We start from the raw sequence: 24,600 nt of genomic DNA on the forward strand, positions 1-24,600 counted from the left end.
TGTTCATCTGCAGGGAAGGAGCTGTGAAACTTAAATGCATTTCCTCATCGACAAATGGTTTCCAAAAGGACTTCTTTTGGTACCATACCTCCCTGTTTAATTTTCTGACATTATCTATTCAAGCACTGACTGCTAATGTAAAAGAAAAAAAGAAACAAAGATTATTTGATGTTAGCTGTTTTTTGTTTCTCTAATCACCCAGATGCATGCCATGACTGAAAACAAGAATTATGCAGATGTTACCTCACAGGTTACTTCACCTGTCACAGAATAAATCAAGAACATAAAGACAATGGCAAGAAAGTACCTTTGGAGCTTTCTCCTTTATATATCAGATTTTGCACCAATGTGCTGGGTGGCAAGAGGGGTACTGAAGACTCTCCCCTTTCCCCCCAAACATCAAATTAGCCATTCAGGAAGAAATCTACTTTAACAGCATTAATGTTGTATAACAGCATCATGCTATGTGTAGGAGGGGGCTCAATGCTTACAATCTATACAGGAATGGAAAAGCATTTTATCATTCTGCTAGGCAATCAGATTGAAGAAGAGGTAGCAGTTTGCCAGTGTGAAGCTGAATTAACAATATTTTTCTTATTTTGACAGAATCCTGATATGGAAGTCGATGAAAATGGGACGTTGGATCTGAGCATGAACAAGCAGAGGCAGCGAGATGGCTGCTGCACCATTTTGACCCCACTGGAGCCAATGTCCCCACAACGACAAGCCGTGATGAACAACCGCTGTTACCAACTGAATGAGGGTGACTGCTGGGACTTGCCAGTGGACTACACTAAAATGAAGCCAAGTAGGATAGATGAAGATGATTCCAAAGAAATTAATGTATGTCTTTTTCATCTATATAGTTCTTGTTGCAGTCTAATTTTGGTAATTCATTAATTTTCTGGAATTTGGAGGGAAATAGGAAGCAAAATTAGTATGTGACAAAACTGGTGGTTTTCTACAAAAAGGACTTTTTGGTGGTTAATCTTTAGGACTATATCATGCTGGCACACATCTGATCTGTGACTAAGTTCCATAAGACAACATTTGAACCATGAATGTGAATCATGTTTTCTAACAGCATCATCTTGTTAACAAATATTTTCTGCAGTAAAGATGTTTTGCTATATCCAGATTATGTTACTCTGTATAAGCAATTTGACATAACCGTGCAATACTGGGATAATCAGCTCTGAAGACAAGATATTCTCCTGAATTTGAAAACCATAAATGATGTGCTATTTGAAAGCCTGTATTTACCTAGAAATCAAATTAAACAAAGCAGCAGAGTATAATGTAAGCTTTCAACTTTTTCAACTAATCTTCTAGATTACTTATATGCTCTTGATAGCTCTGTGTAAGGGCCTGCATTAATGAAATACTTTTTTCTCAAAAATACAAAGAAGGGATACAAGAAATCAGTGTTACTTTTCTACTTATAATACCAAGACAGCAGCAAAACCCTTTAAACAGAAGAGGTAAATAAAGGAAACATGTCAGTGAATTTTTATTGCTTTTCAGAATAGACAGGACACTGAAGAGGTCTGCTGACAAGGTTCAGTGATGCTGCTTTCTTCTGTCAGGTTTTAACCCTTATCCATTGTGCAGCTTAAAATCCTGCACTCAATTCAATTTACTTGTCTGAGGACTTCTAGTTGGTTTATAGCTAAAAATTAAGCTAATCATTTCTGTTTAGCACATCTCTTGCCAATTTTAATTAAACCATAAAACAATTCTCAGTGTCTTTGAAATATACAACGACGTGGCATTTTCACTAAGTAGCCTGAATACATTCTAGCTTTGGTGGTACAGTTTTGCTAATAATTTCCCTGAAGTTGGCAGGAAATCTGTCACTATCAAGGAAATGTGAGGTAAAGCAGCATGTTTTTTCAAAGAACTCCCTACTTCTACTATGTTGTTTATAGCACCATCTGCAGGAATCCCTGAATCCCTGCATTCAGCCACTGCATTCCTGAAATAGATCGGTTTGAATTTCTGAACATCACTAAAGTTAATTACAAATTATATCATTCTGTCTTGCCAGACAGATCCATTGATATTCATCCCGGACTGAGATTCTGTGTGCAGATGTTAAGATTGCTTCTCTTTCATCTTTGAGGTGTTCTGAATCCTTAAAAATGCTATTTAAAACAGCTTTTTGATGCATAAGATACTGCATTTAGTCATCTTTTTTGCCTTTCCTCTGTTGTGCAATGACTTTAGGGAAGAGACCTGAGTCTTTAGAGAAAAATAATATGACAGCTACAAAAAAAGACAGATTTTTTTCCTTTTTATTTTTCTAATTAAATAAATTATATATTTCACATATTGCGAAGTCTTCATCAAAATATTCAAATATTACTCAAAAGTTTAGTACGTGAAAGAAAATAATTTCATTAATTTTCTCTGTCAGAATAGGATAAGAAGGAGATACCATTTGATGACTCTGCTTTGCATTATTTTGTGTAAGTTGTGACCTTCTCTAGCTGAAATTAATATGTATATATTTGCCTGTAGCCGGAAGATTTGGATCCTTTCCAAGAGGCACTTGAAGAAAGAAGGTATCCTGGTGAAGTTACAATCCCAAGTCCTAAACCCAAATACCCTCAATGCAAAGAGAGCAAAAAGGATTTAATAACGTAAGCATAATGTGAGGTGAAATTATTTATCTCCTTTTAACTTTTTCTCTCTTTGTCTTCTTTTAAACCAACGAATACATATACGCCTTGCAGTATGAGCATGCAACATTTGCAGCATATAAATGTTTCAAACTGCCAGTTAAGTAAAGTGATAAGCTAATGTGTATTTGCTTGTTCTTAATGATGCTATATTGTATGGAGACGCCATTTTCATTTAAACCTGTTCATTTTGCAGCTTTTCGATTAGGATGCTTAAAACCCCTTGCAGTCATTGCAGCTAAACTGGAAACAATGAAACTTTTAAAAGTTTTTTTTAAACATACTTACTATTTTGGCTGTTTTTGTTTTTGTTTGGTGGCAGATGTCCAACACCAGGGTGTGATGGGAGTGGTCATGTGACTGGTAATTACGCCTCACATAGAAGGTGTGACTTCATTTTTTTCATGGTGGATTCTGTCTTTTCAATTTATTGTTTTCAGCTTACCTCAACAATGCTGTCAAAGTAAAACGTTGAACTATGTGTTAACCCTTTGAGTAATATATGTTGATCTTAAAAGCATGCTAATTTGTGTGTTGTATAAACGTCTTTTATTTTTAAATAGATTACTAAAATTTCCAAACTATTCCTTAAGCATTTAAGTAGTTAACCCAGGAATCTCCAATATTTTTGTTATATTTTTCTAGTTCATAGAGAAACAAACAAACAAACAAGAACATTTACAGTATGTAATTTTGGAAGTAATATTGATAACTAAATATATTCAGAGGGTTAACTATATTATGGAATTCAATATTACAGCACTTGCCCCATCGCTTTTCTGCATTACAAACTTTTACTTTTTAATTTTTATGTTGTGTTTGTTTGGGAGTGTTCAGTTAATGAGAAGATTAACATACTTGTATGTCCTGCCATGTCTTACAGTTTATCTGGCTGTCCCTTGGCTGACAAAAGCATTCGGAGTATGCTGGCCACAAGCTCACAAGAACTCAAGTAAGATATAAAGAACAAATATTTTCTTTATAAATATTTATTTGACCGCAAATTGTGTAAAGTTATATCAGAAATTAGAAATGCTGTCTGGAGAGCCACTGCAGAAGGGGCTGATCCTGCTTGGAACATGTATTGAAATCTCTAGAAATTCCATACAGGGGGGCTCTGTACATAAGTCTGTTGACCTAGTATGTCCTTTTGTGTGTCCATTAGGTGACAGGGATGGACAAAAGACAGAACTTCTGGAAATTCAGCTTAACGTTTGAATTCCTTTTCAATTTTTTTCTGAACTTTGAGTTTGCTAGTTAGAACAGAAAATTCCCATACAATTAGACTGATGAAACACTTCTGATTACACAAGCAGTAAAGCATTGCAGTTTCTCAGACACAGTTGGAGGGAGAACAATTTGGTTTTCCCAAACGCTTGCATAATTTTCCCTAGGTTCGTATCATTGCTACCAGCCTAATGCATTTTCTCATGTGACTATGTTTTTCTTAATGTTTACTAAGTTATCCCCTGCTTAAAGTGGGTTCTTTGCTATTCCTTTCAGTTCTTTCAAGTAACAATTTTGAACTATGAATGTTAGAGGATTGTGAGATGTAGCTTTGCTCTGTCTTCCTGCACATATGCCCTACTGCAACTCTCTGTGTGGAAGAACTATAGCATTTATTTGTGCTATGACAGGGCGGTGCTCCTGAGCTGGCAATGTGGTTAAGATGGAGAAATTTTCACAAGAAATGAGGAAAATTCAGTAGGGGAAGTATGAATGGATACCACATGCTGCCATACTGCTTAGCAGTATTCTGTTTTTACAACGCATTTCTTGAATTCAGTACATATGCTGATTAAAAAAAACCCAAACAACTCTTGATGTAAACCGTGGGAAAAATAAGAAAGCAAGCATGAGAAAACTGCTGGAGTAAAATTGCTCTCTAGTTTTACTTAACTTAGTTGCTAGAGGTAAACAATACATGCAAAATTTACAGCTGATTTCCCACTAAGTAAAAAATAATGTTTTGAAACTATTAGTTTAGGTCATGCTGATATATGCTGCCAGAAGAATATGTGATATGCAAATGGGGATGTAAATGACATCAGGGAAAACATTTAAGTATAAGTAGAGAAAGACATGTACCTCAGAGAAACTCAGATTTGGACCTGGATTTTGGGTTGGGATGGGTCAAATGGTAGAAGTTTGAGAAAATGTGAATGCATAAGCAAAACACACTCAAGACTCTTGAGGCAGCATGAATATTTTAAGCAAACCCTTCATAAGGTTTCTACTTATCTAAGGAAGCTGTTTCTGAATTACCTAATCTCCTCTGCTTTTCTCAAACATCTGCAGTCAAGGCTGCCTGGTAGAAACCAGGAAGACAAAAATCCCAAAACACCTAAACTTGAGATCCCATTTCTATATCATGCCACTCTCTCTACTTTTTTCAAGTTTTTCCTAAGCAAAAAGCAAGATTAAGTTAAAGTAATATTTTTAGGTTTAAAATCTATTACTTATTATTCATTAGCATAAATTATTAATTTAGCAGTTACCATTATACCAGTTGAACATATAAAACTCTGTTAAGTTTCAAAATGACAGAATTTTAAGCAGGCTTATTTAACTCAGTTCTCCTTTGTATTTGCACTATGTGGCAATTCCTTGTTTTCTGATCATATATTTTTCCACAGGATAACAAAGTAAATCATTGCACAGGGCAGATAGTAATCATTGCATAAGCAACTAATTAATTTCTTCTCTTTTCCTTTATTATCCTCTGTGAGGCCCTGTCTTTGATTCACTCCAGTTTTCTCAAACTGCCTTCTGAAGATATACCTATTAATTCAATCACACATTTGTTACTACCATCGCATCTGAGTGTTTCCTAATAAATTTAGTTACTTAGTTATGAAAGAAATTTTTTTTCATCTGCAGTTATACTCTGAAGTAAATAGGGTTGTTATTATCCTCATTTTAAACCAGAAATTTAGGTATATATTTTTGATTGCTCACTTGGATACTTTTAGGACTCAATTTGTCAGTTCTTCACATTATAGAGAACTGTATATGTTCAAACCCTTGAATTTGCTTGGAGTAATGGGAATTTAGCAGATCTATGTAATGCAATTGACCTTTTGTGAAAAGGGATGAACTCTGCAGAAAAAGCAGGAGAGTCCAGTTCTAGAGCAGCCATAATGTCCTTTCTCCAATACCAAAACTCTAATCAGTCCCAGCTTCCACTTGGCCCATTTACTCTGTCCTGTTTTCCTTTTCCTTCATCATTATTTTTACTTTGTTCCCTGTCTAAAGCTCCCTTGTCTGATCAGCCCATCTCCTGCCTTCATCACATTTATATTTTTATTGTCCTCTGTCTCTATATCCTGTGAAGTTGGTACAGAGACAGAAATAAAGCATCTTAGCATTTCCCACATACATTTGAAAGCAGGGAAGTGGGAGTCCTATGGATGGCAGCATCCTTTACACAGCTCTCATTTATGCTCTTGTTCTCTGCTTAAGATGGAAATGTGATCATGTAAATGTAACATGCATGCACAAAGCAGCTAAACCAAAGCTACATAAGAGGATTTGATTTTGAAATTTTTGCACTGTGAAGTACTTCATTTACATTGTGTTTGAGTTCTGGGATTATAATTTCCTTGTTTCTAAAATGAGGAAGCAGAAGCTGAAAAGAAGCAGAAATTACATAATGTGGGACACTACTGGCCATCTGTCAGGCCACCAGCCACCATGGGACACTTTGGTGTCTGCTCTATTGCCTGGGCTGCTGTCGTAGCAACAGCAGTAGAAGCTTTAGTGATCTGCATGGTCTGGCAGGAGGAGATGGGGAGCATTGCTGGGATGTTTCACACGTGTTTGCTGACAGCAGAAGAGTAGTGAGAATCAGGAACCTTGGCTCCTGCCCCAGGCTGTAGAGGGAAATGTATACACATTTTTTACCTATAACCCAAGCTGAGATCCCTTCTGTCCTTTCCCTACCAGTCTGTATTGTTCTCATCTCTTCTTCATCTTTTATTCCTTGTTCAGGTTTTTAATGTAGTTTTTTCCATTCTTCTGTAAAGATTTCAGCCTTTTTAAAATTCTTTGCAAATACTTGTTTAATGTACAGGGTACAGAGAACAATTGATAGTGTAGTAGAAAAACTGATAGAACAGCATAGGAATCTTGTTTCTGGACTGCATAATTCAGAAGGATTTAATACTTTTATGGCTTTACCATCAGATCAAATGTCACACGTGCTGGTAAGGCCTTCATCTCACATTTTACTGATGCATTATCTTTTTGTGTGTATTTTACAGCACATACAAATAATGTATAATGTAGCTTCCCAACTGGAATTTTGCTAACACAGATTTTTTTTTTTGTATACCAACTAAAATACAAAATATCAGACACTTCAAATAATTAATAATATCATTCATATAATATTCACAATCAAAATAATATAAAAATCCTACAAGGTTAGAGAAATGTTTTGCTTAACAGTCTGTTAACAATGATTATTGTATTGCCTTTTGGAAATTGTGGCTCCAAGATTCCATTGCTCACATTTCCTGGCTTTCAGAATAATAATGTTGCAATTTTCAATTAAGTTGTTCCAGGGTTAGTTAGCATAATTATTCCTTACCAACCGTGCTTCTCATCTGTAAGGGTTCTCACTCAGGTTTACCATGCAGATTGCACAATTTTTTATTTTTGCCTGAAGCTCAAATAGGAAAGTGAGAGCCTTTGTGCATAGTTTGTCATCAGACTAAAGCCATTACAGCCTGGTCAGTGATCTCCAAATAACAGAAGAATATCTTCAGCTTTAATTCTCAGTTACTTATGCTGGGGAAAAAAAAAGGAAAAAAAAAAAAGGGTTGACAGTTTTAAAGCTGTTTGGAGAAATCAATATCTGGCAGGGAACCAAACTTTTCCAGTATTAAGATTTTGGTTATAGTACTTGTGAAAAGCAACTAATTTTTAAGGGACCTAGGAACACTATATTGATGAGTAAAGTTAACTATGATGGGGAAGCAGTTAACAGTCCACCCAGTGAGAGCTACCAATATTAAAGTATTCATAAATTAAATTCAGTGTGATCTTACCAAGGGGCCTTTCTTTATCAGTTTTCTTTATTTATTCCTTATCATAGCAGGTTTTTCTAACAGTTACGATTACTTCTAAACTGTAATACCATTGTGGAATTATAAATACTGTTAAAAACAACATTTTGAAGCATTTTAAATCTTATTCAAAACAAGTAAAAGTGAAAAACCCAAACAATCCAAAGCTAGAATTAATTTTTGTTTTAAAAGGACACATTTTGTTCATCAGTAAATCGATCCCAGCTAAAACACAGCTGACCAACTGTGAGAATTTCTATTCGGTGTCCTGTCAATGTGGGAACCTAAGAACTCAGGTACCAGAGACTCCCAGAAAGTGACAAACTTATTTCTACTTAGTTCTACTTTGATGTAAAGATAATCACAGTTTTTCAAAGGTCATTGATATATATACACACACACATATATATGTATATACTTTATGCATATAGGTAATTAAGTGTTAGCTTGGTCTGCTGTGGAACTAAATATCCTATCCTCAACATCTACCCTTGTTGTCTTGGGTCAGTTTTCTGCCAGAAAATCCCAGTATTGCTTATTCTGAAGAATCTGATCCTCAGGAAGATTTGCAGTTCAACCAGGTGCCTTCAAGTTTGGATACTTCCTGATCCTGTTGTAGTATGCCCAGTCTTTCTGTCCCAAGGCATCTGTGTGGATTTTCTTGTTTTCTGTGGTGGATGTCTTTTGGTATTTCCTATGGAGGGAGGAGTGCAGCCTCCTTTCCCTCACCACAATGAGGCCTGAGAGCTTTTGTTTCCCACATCTCTTCTTAACTGAAAGTGATGCACTCAGTCTATTTTTGCATGTTCTCTGCAATAAAATAAGAGTCAGAATTTCTATTCCTCCATCTTTTTTCCATGTCATTCTGCCACAGTGATCTCCATATTCTTGGTGATCTACTCTTTCCCTTAACTTTCTTTCACTCATGCCCCTGTTCCCAGAGGTGTCACCCTGGCAGTGTTCATACAGAAAAGTGAGCTTCTCTGAAGCTCTCACTGTTAGCCATGATTCCTCTTGAAAAACAACTCCATGCAGTACAGTGTTTTCATGACAGAAAGGATATCCTTACCTCATACTTCTAGGGAAGCTCTTCTATATTAATATACTATCTATTATTTATTTCTACTGATGTGATTTTACTGCAATTTGCTCAGCAAGAACTGGGAAGAAGAGGCATCCTCCCAGAAATGGAGAAACTTCTGTTGTTTTTATTCTGATAAATAAATTAAAAAAAAATATTACTGGAAAAGAGTAGTATTTTCCTCCTTGCATCTGGTAAAAAAATAGGCCTTTTCAAATATAAATTTAAAATGCAGAGACAAAAAATATTAGGATATATTAGTAAAACACCACAGGAACATTTCCCTCTTTAGATAGGTAACCACATTATTCTTGGACATTGACCAGTGCCTATGGTCTTGAACCTTGATGGCTCTCCCAATATACAGTCACTTTATGTACTCAAACCAGTTATGTACCTTCTGGAGTGAATTCTCCACCTGTATCCTGTGTTTTCTACTTGAGGTGTTTCTGATGTTCAGTTCCTGGATGTGCATTTGTTGTTTCATCTACAAAGAAGTATTATCCTTTGCCTTACCTTCCCTTTCCCACCTTCCCTTTCCCTTTTCCTGTTGAGATCACATCTGTCCTCCTATAAGAATGCAGAAAGACTTGAGACCCATTATAGAGTTTTCACTCACTTTTATCTTAGAAAATTACTCTTTGCTGCAAGAGAAATAATCATTTCCATTCCTATTTTCACCTTTTTACTCCTGTTATTTATGTCTTTTTTTTTCTACATGGAAACTTAATAGAAGTTGTCATTACAGTTTTTCTTGAATACTAAGGTTGTTGAGCCTAGTAAGTAATCTTGTGTTAAGTTGAAATACTCCTTTGATGCTAAGTATGTATCCTTTGAATCTGCAGACGCTTTTTGAAATTCTTTGATGCTTTAGCTAACTTGTATAGGAAATGTGATTGCAAGGACCAGATGTGATGTATTTCGAAAAATGCTAAAAAGTGCTTGATTGAGCCATTTGTAAATGATAGTGTTTTATTAATTTATCTGCAATGTTGTGGTAACAAAAAACTGAACAAACTGTAGTTTTTTATGTGTTCTTAAATTGCAAGTTAGTGTGCTAGTCTAATTTAAATTGTTAAAAACAAAACCAAGGAACATAGATCCCCGATGATTAGTTCACCTATAAGGAAAAATCTTTCCCATTTTGCTCAACAACCCTTGGGCCAAGTGAAATTAGGAATCTTATGTGGTTTCAGTGGGTTTTTTTTGCATTTTTGTTTCCTGTATTTATTGCAGATTTCCACTTGGATACCTTATCTTTGATGGCAGCATGCATGCCTGGCCAGAACAGAACACCTTGGGCTCTGTTCCTGCACTTCTCAATACTCAAATGGGCACTGTAGGTTATACCTAGCATTTCCAACCTCATGTTGTGTGGTGTTATGATAATGTCCTTTGTATAGAAACCCATCATCTGCAGCAACCTCATCTCTGTAGTCGCAATAAGTTTTACATATGGAAGTGGCTGGGCTTTTTCTCTGTGAGAATAACTCATTCAGACTCTGGTAAGGTTGAGTCATTCCATTTTTCTCACTTAAGTTTGTCAACTTTTGTCTCTGAAATGGAAAACTCTTGAGTTTTGTTTACATAAGACCCTTCATCATTGTTTTCATTACTCAGAGGTAGTCTTAAAAGCATGTACTCTCTAAAAAGCTCCTTAAAAGCCATCTGCATTTCAGTATCTCTGATGCTGTGAAATGTTCCATGCAGGCAGAAAATTGTTTGCATGAAGCACCTTGCAGAATCAGGGCCTTAGTAAGTTGTCAATACCATGAAATGCTCTGAAATGAGAGGCTTCCTTTGCATAGTGGTATCTACAACAGCCAAACAGTTCATGGCCTGTTTCTTTATGTACTTAATTATTCAAAACAAAAGATAACAGTAGCTTGTATTTTTTTACTGTTTGGATTTGAATCATTATTTAAAACCATTTGCCACTCAGTTATTGCCAAAATAGTCTCAATTCAGATGAACAATCACTGAATCAGAGTAATTTTTTCAAAGCAACCTGTATGACTTAAAGAGTCTTTGTTTTCAGAAGGAATGTAAGTGGTGAGCATCCACATCCCTGCAACTTCTATATGCCTAACTTTGAAATTGGAATTCAGTGTCTGCAATAAGAATTTAGGCAGTTTTGAAGATACATTCCTTAGTTCCTAGCTCTTCACTAATCACCAAATATTTCAGTGTGAATGTTTGTTTGATGGTTTATTTTAATTTTTGAAACTTTTCTCTTGTCAGTCTGTGCAGTTTCTAAGCAACTATTCTGAGAGGAGCACTTAATTGTGATTAATTATAAATGAATTTGTTTAGCTGTGTTAATATGCCCAATGATCTCTCTAAGGCCTTCTTGTCTTGGAGTTTTTCCATTTGTACATTTGCCTCTGTCTTCCTTGGGTTTGGTCATACTTCTTTGTCATTGAACTTGTCCTACATAATTAATCTCATTCAGCCTGGCATTTGCTTGTAATCAATTCAAGGGTCTTTTCTTTGGCACAATTTGGTAATTGTGCAGACTCCCATTGTGGTGTTGATCATTTTTGCTTCAAGTCAACAGATCATAACCAATTACTCATTCCATCCAGATCTGCAAAGATCTGCAACATGATGCTGTGGTATATCCCAAGTGCTGAGGCGATCCCCATGGGAAGTTGCATAAACTATACAGTTGCTAAAAGGGGAGTTAAAAATGCAGTGTTTTGCACTTTCTGTGTTTGGTCAGACTTGCCAAAACCCTTTAATATATACCCAAAAATAAAAGTAATTTTGTCACTTGAAGTCCTAAACATGATTGTCCAGATCCTCAGTTGGTGTAAATTAGCATAGCTCTGCTGCCTTTGGAAGAGTTACGCTAAGATACAACAGTGATGATCTGGGCAGATGCCCTCAGCTACTCTCTTGGGTTAGCATTCATGTTTGATTGCCTTATTTAAATTTTTTGAAGTTACAGAATTCCTTGCATTATTTGGTTTCTTAAAATGGCCAGTTGCTAACTTGATTATGTGGTGTCTGTATCTGCACAGTAACATCTGATTTTGCCATGCAGTTAAATTCATCCCTTTACTTTTATCTCAGTGCTATTGGGACTTTATGTGGTACAGTTTTTGCAGCACTGTAGTATCTATATCAATGTTTTATATCTCTAAAATATCCCATACCCCTCATATACACCTCATCATAATCTTCTTTTACAATATTTTTGTATTCCCAGTAAGTGGAATTTACATTTGCTCATCTGCATGTAAAAGCTGCTCTTCTACCCTAACACACACAGAATTTCCACTGCTTCAAAGTCTGTTGATTTCTCTCCTTCCACAGATAACAACACTGTGCTCTTTCAGCATGGCCTCAGTTGTATGAAACAACCTTAAATTTTGACGAGTACTTTACCACTGGCCATCATTGATTATTTTTGTATGCTTGACTGTGCTTGCACTGTACTCAGCTTCAGCAGTACATGTTTTCTGTAATAAGGAGGCAGAGGACTAAAGTATAAGCACATTACTATCATTAGGTATTATTTTTTCGACTGTGGAAAAGAAAAAAGGAAAAAAGACAGGTCCTTCAAAAAATGAATCTGAATAAATTATATTTAAGATGTAGTTTCCAGAGCTATAAGATTTACATAGTTTCATTCAAATAATGAGCTGTAAAGTAGTCAGTCAGAGAGATATTTAAAATGCCTTCTTCAGGCTTCAGAGTTAACAGTACACCGAGATGAACAGAACCTATTTTCCAAATTTTCAGACTGCAAATTGATGGGAATGTAATTATGAAAGCATTTGATCAGTTAAAAGAACTGTAATTTATTCAGAAGAGATTACATACCCAAGTATTTTTCTTCTATATTAAATAGGAAAACAATCAAAACATACAGATGCAGTTTATAAGAAAACCAAGTCATAGACTTTCTTTTCTTTTTCACAGGTAGAAAACTACTTTTTTCTAGGCCAGTCTGGCACTTTTCTTTAATACATGGTGCATACCAAAAGTATTCTAAAGAAGAATTTAATAGGTAAAAAACATTGGAATCCCTATTTCAGTAATGAATCAGACATGATGTCAGATAATAGGTAAAGAATAAAAAGAAGCTTAATTATTTCTTTAAAATAGTTGTATTTTTTTTTCTTTTAAATCCCAGAGTTATTCTTTAATGGGGAGTGAATTCAGTAACTGCTGGGCATTTCACAAATAAGTTTTCATTTAAAAACTGTAAATGTTGGTTATGCTAGACACTGCAGAGATATGGTGGAGACTGCAGAGAAAAATGGTTTTGTTCCCAGTGAATAAGAGTTGTAAAAAAAATTAGAGGAAAAACTTCAGGGGAATCATAAAAATTTATATGAAAATAACTGAATAATTTTTAAAAATGATAGCTCATGGGTTTCTCCTCAAGGCTTCTCCAGGAACCATTGTAGGTGGTGGTTGCACTCTGATGCACTAATCAAGCAACATCTGTCAGGAAAGCGTAAGTATTTTCTATAAGTGTAGGTATTGTGAAGGAGGGGCAAGGGCCTTGCTTTTGAATAACACCAAATACAACTTTTGTGGCTTGAGTGTGAAGAATCTGAAAGAATTGAATTATTAAGAATTTTTTTCTTTACTTTTTTAAACCAATTAAGGTTTATTCCTCAACATTCCCATTCACAGAAAAAGTCCTTTGATGGTTCTAATTTTTTACTGAGACTTAATCTGAAGTATTTTTAAATGATAGAATCATAGAATCACAGAAAGGTTTGGGTTGGAACGGACTTTAAAAATCATCTAGTTCCAACCCCTCTGCCATGGGCAGGGTCACTTTCCACTAGACCAGGTTACTCAACACCATCCAATCTGACCCTAAATACCTCCAGGGATGGGTCATCCACAGCATTCCTGGGCAACACTGCCAATAGAACACCTCCCACTATCTTTATCAGGCTTCAGATCCAATATTATGTTCTGCAACTTTGAAAAGCTTTCCCTAAGTAGCATGTTTTAAATGGAGTGAGAACAATATTACAAGGCCAAATTCCACGTAGAGCTTGCACTTCTTCCATTTGACAAAACCAGTTTCAGGTTGATACTGTCATAGATAGAGTCCTATCACTATCCCTTTATAAAGAAAAGAGTATTTTTAAAGTTTAATTATTCAAGTGTTGGTAAGGAAGTTCTTAACTTTTTTTGGATTCTATTTGATACAATAAGCCTCTGTAAATGAAAAATTACTGATATTCAATGCAAAATGTTCTGCAGATTTTATATGCAAAACTATTATCAAGAACACTATGTTTAATAATAATTTTACTGATTTTAATTTAATTTTTACAATTTTTTAGTTAACTCTACTGAAGCCAGAGTAAATGTTGCTGATTTACAAATTGTAATAAGTAAACACATCAGGACCACATATCTCAAATTTTTGCAAAATTCTTGTGAATGTTAATGTACCACAGACCAGATGTGTTCATAGCTTCATATAAGGTCTTATATAATCAAGAACATTTTCAAAAATATTTTTATTCCATCTTAAAATTCAAAAGGAAGTGGGATTATCTTAAAGGCTAAGAAAAACTTTTTTATCTGTTCATGTCAATGAAGATACTTCCATTCAAAGGTAAAGTAAATGTAATGAATAAGATACTTATCCAAGGGGTGATTGTCCTCACAAACTTCTCTCACCATGAAAAGGGGGAATTGGCTGTTTTTAAAGACACTGCCAATGGATTACATTCTGTGCAAAAGATACAGTTGACAACTATAAGTACTGGGAAGTGGCAATCTATGAGAGACATTTCTGTAAGATGTCGTTCCGCTGGATAACTTATTCCACAATTGACCTTCCTGTGATCCTGTATTCATCTTGAAATTAGTGGGTTTTCTGTGTCTGAATGGGTGCTGAGTGGAATTATACCTATCTCTACTTCATGCAAGAAGGTTAATGAAGATGTTCTTCTTCTGTGTCATGTATAGCTGAGGATCCCAACCTTGGAGCTAATCAAAACAGAGAATTTGTGTTGCAGCTAGGTTCCTGCCCCATGTAATATTCTTCCAAGTCCTTGGCAAAGGGCTTTTATTTAGCAGGAATAGTTACAAGGATAGTGATTTCTTAAAAAATATTTTGGCAGAGTTTGACTAGAAGATGTAAACATACATTCTGATAATAGAAAGTTATGGTTCTTCCTCACCAGCCTAGAAAAAGAAAAGTATTAATCTAAGTTTAGACAAGGTCTGTATCAGCACTAACCAAGTCAATTAGAAACCAGAGTAAGGAGCAGTAAATACATGCTTATTTGCCTATAAGCACCTAAAACAGGAAGTGGTTTTGGAAAAGAAGTTTATTGCTTTGAAAAAATCTGAGGGAAACCTTCTTGTAAAATTAATATAAGGGAAAGTTAGAGTCTCACTGAGAGCTGCTTTTCTACCTCTGCAGCGCATGGGAGCTGTGAGCCCTGAGGTACAGCAGAGCCCCACTGTGTGCAGCCACATGGGCCATTGTCCTGCACAGCCCTTTATCCAGGGAGGCTGGAACCTCCAACCTCCCTGCACTGTGCAGCTGCTTGGGAAACTACTTCTGCAGCTCTCAAACTGCAAACCTGATGCATCTCTTTTGTGACACGCTTACAGTATAAACCAAGCTTGCACTGCCTTGTCCTATGGGAGTTGCAGAAGTGGGAATTGTACAGAAGCATGGACTTTCTGCCTTTGTTAACTTTGAGGAGAAAGTAAGGAGGGCCAAAGTAAGAAAAGATATGAGAGCATATCCCATATCAATGAAAAGCCCAATTTATTCTCAAGTGCTCTATTTAATGATACCTTGGAACATTCACACGGAGCTGGAATTATTACTTACATGCTGTTCAATACAGTCTCAGATTCCAGCAGAAATATGAAGAGTTTAGCTTGAAGCAGTTCTAATGATCTTATCAGAGATCCTGCCCTCACTGAAGGGATATCTCCTTTGTTCTCATGATGTGCAAACTGCCTCGTCCACTCTGAGAGGTTAGGGTGAAATGACACCAATTTCAGGTTACTGAATACTGTACTAAAAGCTCTGTTGTTTCTTTTACTGCTACCCAGACAGCTGCAGCCTCCTTTCAGGGGGAACAGGAAACTCCGAAGCAGAGGCAGATGGATGCCCAGAGTAGAAGCTGAGAGTATTATCTCGGGTACACAGTCTCTCTCACTGATCAGGATATTTGTTGTGATCCACTTCATCTACCTCACTGAGAATTTCTGAGCATTCATTAACTCTGCAAGCTGGACTTCAAAATCATCACATTCAGTTGTTGAGAAGAACACATACAAATACAAAGAAATACACAAATATTTTGAATATATAAAATAATGTGATAAATTTGCTGGTGGTTGAAACTTGAACTATGCAGAAGGGACTGGAATCAAGGAAAAATGATAGTGCATGATATTTCTGGAATAGAGCCTCCAACTAAGGGCTGCATCTGTACTGCTAATAGGAGGCCAAACAGTATTCTCTCTGATACAGCTTTTAAGATGCATTACAGAATTATAAAATCATGTAGCCAGGGGTATCCAAATGTTAGCTAGTCTAAGCTCCTGCTCAGATCAAGTCCAGTTGGAATAGATTGCTCAGGACCTTGTCCAGTCAAGTTGTGAGTTTTGCCAAGGTTGGAGTTCCCACAACTATTGACCAGATTGATACTTGGTTGCTTTTGTTTCATTTATAATAAATTTGCTTTCCCATGCTGAATTCTATCCATTTATTGGGCTGTCTTTCAGCTGTGCAGCTCTGAGAAAATGTCTGTTATGCTTTCACCACACCAACCTGTTAGGTATTCGTAGACAGCAGCAAAATTGCTTTACACTTTTCAGAAGAATGAGCAAGCTAACTTCCTTGGCCTTGGATATCAAGTCCTTCAGGCCCAAAACCATCTGGCAATGTCTTGTAGCAGTACGAGCCTGCACCTTACTGTTTGTGTTTCTGAGAGTGCTGGGAAGAAAATTGTACCTTCCTAGGTGTTAGTTCATTACATCTGGTTTGTCTGCCCAGTGTCTACCAGAAGAGTCTAGCTTGAGGCAGTAGGATGGAATACTTGCAGGGATGGCATAACTGTGGTAATGCCCAGCTGTCCTCCTTGTAGACAGGTTCATAACTACACTCTCACTAGGGATTTTTCCCTTCAGTATGAATTAAATATGCTTACTGCATGTCTGAGGGAAGTTAGCACTCAGTGTGGAGCATGAGTCCTAAGTCAACCGCATGAAAAATTAGAGCAAGCCCAAGAAGGTTTCAAGAGTCATTGTAAAGTCACACAGAAAATCAGTAACAAAACTGAATTTCCCTTAGCTGCACTGTTCATTAGCCTTCTTATGAGACCAGACTGCCTCTCACAGTCTGATATAATTCACACTCAGTATTTTCATATTTCTTCACTTAGGCTTCTGACAAATGTTTTTAGGCCTAGAGGGGAAAAGCTGCTTGTTTTCATGAAATGAAAACTGAAGTATTTTGCTCACTTGCTGTAGATGCTTCAGTCCAAAATAGAAAGTAGTATCTCTGCTTTATCTGTCTGGGAAAGTGAAACTCTTGAGTTTGCTCCCTTTCTCCACGTGTTAGCCTGTCCCTGTCACCAGATGATAGATGTTTCCAGACAGAAACACAGACATGCAGAAAACATGCAAAAGTCCATCTAGTGTAAAGAACTTCATGCTAAAATAGCACTTCTCAAGGTTTCTAATGAGCACGGTGCAGTGGCTGCATGTGGAGCTAAACAACTCTCAACATTAAGATGCAATTAGTCACCTAAAGATTTTACACCAAACTATTATTTTTACCTTACCTTTCTGGATGTGCACTGAAAATCATCTTTTTAATTGCTCTTTGGAAACAGGAGTGTAAGGAGAAAGCTGTTAATAGTGAAGAAAATCCCAGCCCATTACATTTTTTGTCACTTGGATTATTTTAATGGGCTTGGGGTTTTTTTGCAGACATCTTAGCTCTCATGCTGCCCAGGATATATTTCCCAGAGAACTCACAGATGTTTACAATCCTATTGATTTGTGGCTTTGCCATAATACTAGGCTGAGAGAACTCAGAGGCAGGACTCTTGCTTCTTTCTTTATTATATAGATCTAGAAGTATTTTGTAAGCTTGGTCTTTCATGCTTATATTAGATACACCATTTTGAAGAAGGACATATAAATTGGAATTTCTCCATGTTCTTCCATCCTTCCCACTCAGCCTTTTTTCTCCCCCATACATTTGATCCAACTCTCTTCTTTCCTGTGATCTTGCAGAATCCTTCTCTTTGTTGTTGGTGCATGCACAAGTTGAACAAGAAACAGATAAATAGAATAGCTAAGGAATGGCTAACGTTGGCTTGTGCCCAATCTCCCACCAACAGCTTCAGTGGATTGTTAAGGCCACAGACTATACAAAATCTGGTAACCTTTTTTTCTTCTGCTTGTAGCAATCCTAATCTGATAGCTTGTCTCAGCATTCCTTGCTGTGATGCTGACCTTTTTGAGTATTCCAGATTCATAGATTTTGAAGTCATTCCAAACCTCCAGGAAACTCACAGGAAGTGACAGCTTCAAGGTCATACTGCAGTGCCCATCACACCCCGTGTTAATTGCTTCACCTAGGACAAGATATACAAAGCACAAAAGAGCAGAGCATGGGAGAGGCAGCAACATAGAGATGAAAATTAAAGAATTACTCTATTTATAATTTTAAGGTGTTCAAGATAACCGACAGGTTACTGACTATAATGTATATTTCTTACCAAGCAAAAATTACCTAGTTTAAAGAGTAAATTTTCAAATTACTCAACATTCAGCCTAATTTTAATTTAATTTTGAGCTAAAACTCCAAATTTCATCATAAACAGAAAAGTTAAGGCTGGTTATATGAGCTTTTGAAGACACCTTTTAAAGTGAAGAATACCAAATGCTATGCCTGTGTTACTGCCTTCAAGTGCTTCACTTGGACCCATTGTCACATGCAGGGAGCTATGGAAATCATGTCACTGGCTATTCTGCAAACCTGGACCAATCTTGCTGTGCAGTGACGGAGTGGCAGATATTCCTGGAAGCTTAGTGGTTCCCATATTAATAGACCAACCAGGAATAGGGCATTCTTCTTCAGAGACAAATGTGTTCACATAAATTTACTGAAAAAAGCCTATGTGGGTTTTAAAAAGTCCATGTGGGTTTTTGATTAGGTTTTTTTGTGTGTGTTTTTTGTTTGTTTTTGTTTTTTTTTTTAGCACAAGCTTACAGCAATGCTATTAGGAGACAAGAGAATCTGCATGGCTTTGTTCCTAGCTGTAGGGTATGTTCTCTTAAGGCTGTCTTCTCCTGCATTTTTCTCTGTGCCTCCATCATTTTATGTTATTCCTTCACATACAAATGAAGCTTTTTTCCAAAGGCTGAGCTGTTTGGAAATGAACATTTGAATTTGCATATTTTGGAACTGATTCATCCCTGGTGCCAGGAAGTGCTCTCTGCGGCAGGGAGGGGATCTGCAGCTGCCCAGTGCTGCCTCCAAGGCAGGCGATGCTGGCAGGAGAGAAAGCGTGGGCAAGGTGCCCAGGGGGAGAACTGATTCATAGCTTCCCCCTGGCAGCTTCTGAGCACAGAGCACCCCCTGGGTAGTGCACAGAAGCTATTTCACATTAGGCACATACCCTGCCTTTGGCAACTGGCATGTTAAGGGGCTATGTGCTGATGCTAGATGTGAGAACAGCGGGCAGCATGTCGTGGCACTTGCTGCTGGGAAGCTGGGAAGTCCTGACTGGTAGCAAAAGAGGCAGCATGCAGAGGTGGTAATGGAAGGCGCGGGAATATTTTTTCTAAAGCAATATAATTAATTTAAACTCATTGTGTGTATCTGTGCATTGGAGTGCACAGCAATATTTTATGTGCCAGCATGATGCATTTTAGGCTGCTTACAGGAAAATGGATTTCAGTGTAATTAAAAAACATAATCATGTTCTTTCTCACCCCCACATGGTTCAAAAAATGCAGGAATGCAATACGAATGATAGCATCAGGTAAGGACAGAAAAAGTAGCATATGCAGAAAATCAGGGAATTAATTAAATTGTACCTGAGGAGAGGAGTATGCAGTCAGCACACCCCAATTCAGAACCATTCAGTTGCTGGGGATTTCTAGAGGCAAAGAGAAAGAGACAGAACAATCTCTTTGCAGAGATAAAAGAGACTGAAGTTACTCCATGAAGCCTCTGAGCCAAAATTATTTTAGTCTCATGCCTGGACTAGCTCCATAGGCCTGGCATTGTTCCTTCATGGATAGAAACACTGTACGGTGAAAGTGGCAATAACAAGTCTTTCCATCCTGCACTTCTTTCCAGTCTTCCAATCTGTACTTCTCCCAATGTCTTCTGAGAGGGCACAGTAATGCCCCACCAGGAGGGATCCTTGTCTGGATCTCCCTGCTCTCCTGCCCACTCCCACTGGAACTGGCATTGGATCCAGTGCCAAAAAAAACCTGACTAGATGGAAAAAAGATTTTTTTTTTTAATTCACCCACTTGCCCTTCCACACAATTTTTTTGGTTTTGCTGGCTCTTGTCATTTCCTGAAATGCTCTTCCTTTATATCTGCTGTGGATCTGGCATTTAAATTTCCCTGTTAGCTCCAGTGAGACCAGTCATATCAGTAGCATTTGGTTAAGTGAGAAATGCTAGCAGTATTTTACATGTGGAAAAGTGATATTTAGCACTTTTCCTAAAACTAAATTTCTGTGCTTAAATACTCCTTCTGGCTAGAACAATTAGAAGGAAATCATTAACATATGAATCTAAATTTAACTTTTTTTTATTACAATGCATCTTTATGAAACTTTGATATTTATAGAGGTCTGACTTTGCACAGTCATTATAGGTACATTTGTGAGGATTGGAACATAAGTTTAGCCTTGAACATGAAACCAGAGATGTAAAATCTCCTGAAATATTCGTTATGTGCATGACTGTCCCATAGAGTTTATGTTGCCTCTTGAACCAATTCAAATGAGCTCAAATGAGCTCTGAATGCAATCTCCAGAAGTGCCTAGTGTTAGCCTGGTTCTGCTCCTTTTGAAGCAAGTGATAAAGCTCACAAGGACTTCAATAAAAATAAAAGAGGGCAAGGTACTTAAAATGACTCATTGAGTCTCGACAGCCGATAAATTCTGTATTAAGGTTTCACACACAGCACTTTCTCCTCTGACACAAGGGCAGAATGTGTGCCCAGTCATTTCAGCAATGTGAGAGGACCACAAGCAATGCAGACAGCAAGAATGATAAAATCAGCTGGGAGAAAAGAGCAGGAGGACAACAAGGGTGATGAAAGAAAAGATAATGGGAAAAAACAACAAAGAGGAAGGAGAAAAGAAGAAAGAAACATCAACTCCAAGGTTATTAGAGATCATAAAAGGAAGAAGGATGAGGGAGGAACAGAGATTGAAGGCATCAGCCAAAGGGAACAGAGAAAAAAAGAAGCAAAAGGGAGAAAGAGAAAATGTTAATGAGGCAAGAAGAGACAAGAAGAAATTTATTTGGAAAATCAGGGAGTAGAATGCAGCACAGAAGTGCTGGAGAGGAATATGGATGGAAAGCAAACTATGGAGCAAAAGCAAATAGAGATTTTTGCTTCTGGAAAAGGATAGCAGATTGAAAAGAGGGTGAAAGGCGCCAGGAAAGAGAAGGGAAGGAGTGAAGTGGAGTGAAGAAGTATGTAGATATAGCACCTCTCTGAGGAAAATAAAGGGGAAATAAATCCATCCTAACAAAACTGTTTTTCATTGCAAATTCATAGATAGATTGTGTAGGTAGAGCATTTTGGTCTAGACAGCAAAAGAAAGTATCATCACTGGAATTCAAAAATCAAATTCTATGGAAAATATCTGTGTTCCTACTGGAGTTAGAACAGACAGCAACTTTTCTGTGTCATCATGAGGAAAAGAATCAGCAGCATTCCCACTTCACATACTTCATTATAACTTGACAATCCACCAAAATACCTGGGACTGAAAATAAGATTTTTACAATTTACATATCCAGATTGCTTTCACAGAGCTGGCTAGAACAGTAATAGCTGGAGGCATTGCTCTGACTCCTCAGAAGAGTAAAGACAAAATGAGTTGCTGCTATCTGTCCAATCCTTGCTCAAGAGGTGTTTTTATAGCAATAGCCATAGCACTGACTCTTACTGACACACCTGTGGCCAAAAGTCTGCACTGAGGACCACACAGCTCTTCTCATGATCTTGTTTCTCACCTGGGAGTGCTCCCTGCAGCTTAGTGGTGACTGGCATAGGAAGGAACTGGAGAAAAGTTTGTTCTCTCTTTTGGCTTCTTAGCTAGTTGAAAAAGAGGACTTGTTTGTCAAGAGCTGCAAACCTGTAGTTTCTGACAAGCCCTCAAACTCATAAAGGAACAGACACTCAATAAACCTACTATGCTCCACAGAAAATCCAGTTTTTAATTTGACAGGGCTTCTTTTCATGCCTTCCCTTTCTTGCCTTCTCCTTTTTTTCTCTTCTCTCATTCAGGGAACTGCAAACACAATTTCTTTACCATTTTACTTTTGTAACCTTTTGTTTTGGGACTACCTCACTAGAAAAAAAAATAAAAAGCACCAAACCACCGTAATTTGTTATGAATCTATATGTAGTTTCAGAAGACATACAGCTTTTTAGCTGCAAACAGAGCAGTGAATAAAAATCTGTACTTCTAGTTTATTTTCCACTTCTGTGTAAAGTAATTTAGACTCTTTGTTGTCCAATTTTCCTCTACCAGATCCTTCCCTTTTCCATAGCACCACTGTGAGATTTTATCCAATAATGTTTTTAAAATACTCTCAGATCTTCAGGCAAAAACCAGAAATGCAAGTATTATTGTGTCTGTCTGCCAGCTTCCCAACCTATGAATTCCATTCCTGGTGATTCAGTGAAGCAAAACAGAATCTCAAATAGATGGAAACCACCAGACAATAAAAAATTCTACATTCTGTTATGAAAAAAATCCCACAGGAAACAATTATATTTTTCTAGCCTTTTCTGAATCTTCAATAGAAAAATCACACCTCTACTATAGAGATTGACTGCGTGGTCAAAGTAAAACCATGGGAAAGTTATAATTTTATATTAATCCCAGTTCTTTTGCAGTGTGGAACATAATGGAGGACCATTCTGAATTTTTGCACAGTTTCCTGATTTATTCCCCTGTTCAATTCAATGTGATTTTTCTTTTGCCAGCTGCATCTGCTTTAAACAGTTAATTAGTGATTTATAGGATATTCTTTCTAATAGACAGTATTATTGTTACATGTGTTCACAAGGGAAGATTGGATGTGCAGCATAGTAGGCTCTAAATGTTGTAAACTAAACAGTAAAGGTAACATCAGTCTTTTGTGCTGATTCATCAGCTTACTAATGATGGGTGATGGAAGGTATTTTGTAGGAACTCATTGCAATTGGCTAGTGTGGGAGAAATGGATGGTTTATTCTTTTACCATGGGAGCTGATACCCTCAGGACAAAAATAAAAATGTTGAATTACTTTTTTATGTCTTTGTTTTATCTCTATGTTTTGGATCTAATTTATGTTTTAAAATAATTTGAAAAAGTAAGTCAACCAAAGTAATACACAGTAATGAGGAGGAAACTGTTGCAGTTTTGTCTTGACACTTTCTGTAAAATCCTATTCACTGTCATGCTAGTAAAGCTGTAAATCTAAGTATGTACACTACATGTAAGCTTATCTTGCTCCTGTAGACCTAGATAAAAGCCTACAAATACAGGTTTAATTATGGGTCTTATTTGTAGTGCCCTGTGCTGGTGAGAGCTGGGGTGTCTTGTGAGCTGAGGTTTCAACAAGACTTTTAACCACTGGCATTTGGAAAAACCCTTCCAGAGCTCATTTGGGCATTGCATCCATTTCCTCCCCAGTCCCAGGAACCTTCCTGAGTTCCTCAACGTGACAGAAGTTTGTTTTAAGTGCTGCACACCTTCAGTCTTTCCACAGTGAAGAATTAGAAGCAGGGCTTAAGTTTATTCTTCTCAATTTACCTCTCACCCTTTTTTCTCCTGCTATTGAATCTAAGCCAAATACTGAATCCAGCTGCCACAGCTGTTGCTGTTCTGCTGCCTGCCCTACTTCCTGCTTCTGCTTATTTTCCCAAAAATGCTTCTATGGAATGATCTGTGAAATGAATGAGACATCAAGGCACTGCATTCCCCTTCCCTGACAAAACCTTTCTTTTACTGGATGCCCTGAATTTGTAGTCAAGTGCTAGCATTCTATGTCCTGAACGTCACTCTTCACAGAGTCAGTTCCTTTTGTCACCTCCCTCGTTACAGTACTGAAGTATTTCCTGTGCTACAATAAGCTATTATGTAAATTCTACAAATGAGTTTCTAATCCTGCCAAATCAGATTTGCTTTAAGTAAGCATGGAAAACTGCAGCTCTCTTTTGCCACATACTCCGATAGTAATTTTCGAAGAGTTTCACATCAGCTGCCTCTTACAAGCAGTGCATACATTTTTCTGGCATTGTTGTTTGTACATATGATTAAGTCATATATGCATAGTTAGTAAATGATAGCAAAGTAGTAAGGTATATGCCATTCCTACATATGCTGAGACATTTGGAAAATACAGAATCCCAATTCCAGTAGCACAAGAACTTGTGGTTGTCTCCTTATCTAATCTGTTTAGGATAGTAAGTAAATATTGTAATAGCTTCATAGTTGTAACAGACTGCTGCATGTCTGCATCCTATGTGTCACACTGTTAAGAGCAGTTCCC

General features: G+C 37.1%; 1 protein-coding gene across 20 annotated transcripts in view; it reads left to right on the forward strand.

Annotated features, from left to right (window-relative positions):
• MYT1L (myelin transcription factor 1 like) overlaps positions 1 to 24,600 on the forward strand; it is a 308,980-nt gene that overhangs the window by 247,998 nt on the left and 36,382 nt on the right. For 13 of the 20 annotated variants that reach the window (XM_071441443.1, XM_071441425.1, XM_071441472.1 and 10 more), the window contains 4 exons: positions 607 to 843; positions 2,521 to 2,642; positions 3,004 to 3,066; positions 3,565 to 3,633. In XM_071441443.1, coding sequence (XP_071297544.1) covers positions 607 to 843; positions 2,521 to 2,642; positions 3,004 to 3,066; positions 3,565 to 3,633 — 491 coding nt within the window. The remainder of the gene's footprint in view (positions 1 to 606; positions 844 to 2,520; positions 2,643 to 3,003; positions 3,067 to 3,564; positions 3,634 to 24,600) is intronic. The other 7 variants (XM_071441506.1, XM_071441517.1, XM_071441562.1 and 4 more) reach the window with 1 other exon arrangement.

Source organism: Agelaius tricolor, unplaced genomic scaffold (genome assembly GCF_023055355.1).
Source record: "Agelaius tricolor isolate 1412-34295 unplaced genomic scaffold, bAgeTri1.0.p SCAF_1, whole genome shotgun sequence".
Lineage (NCBI taxonomy): Eukaryota > Metazoa > Chordata > Aves > Passeriformes > Icteridae > Agelaius > Agelaius tricolor.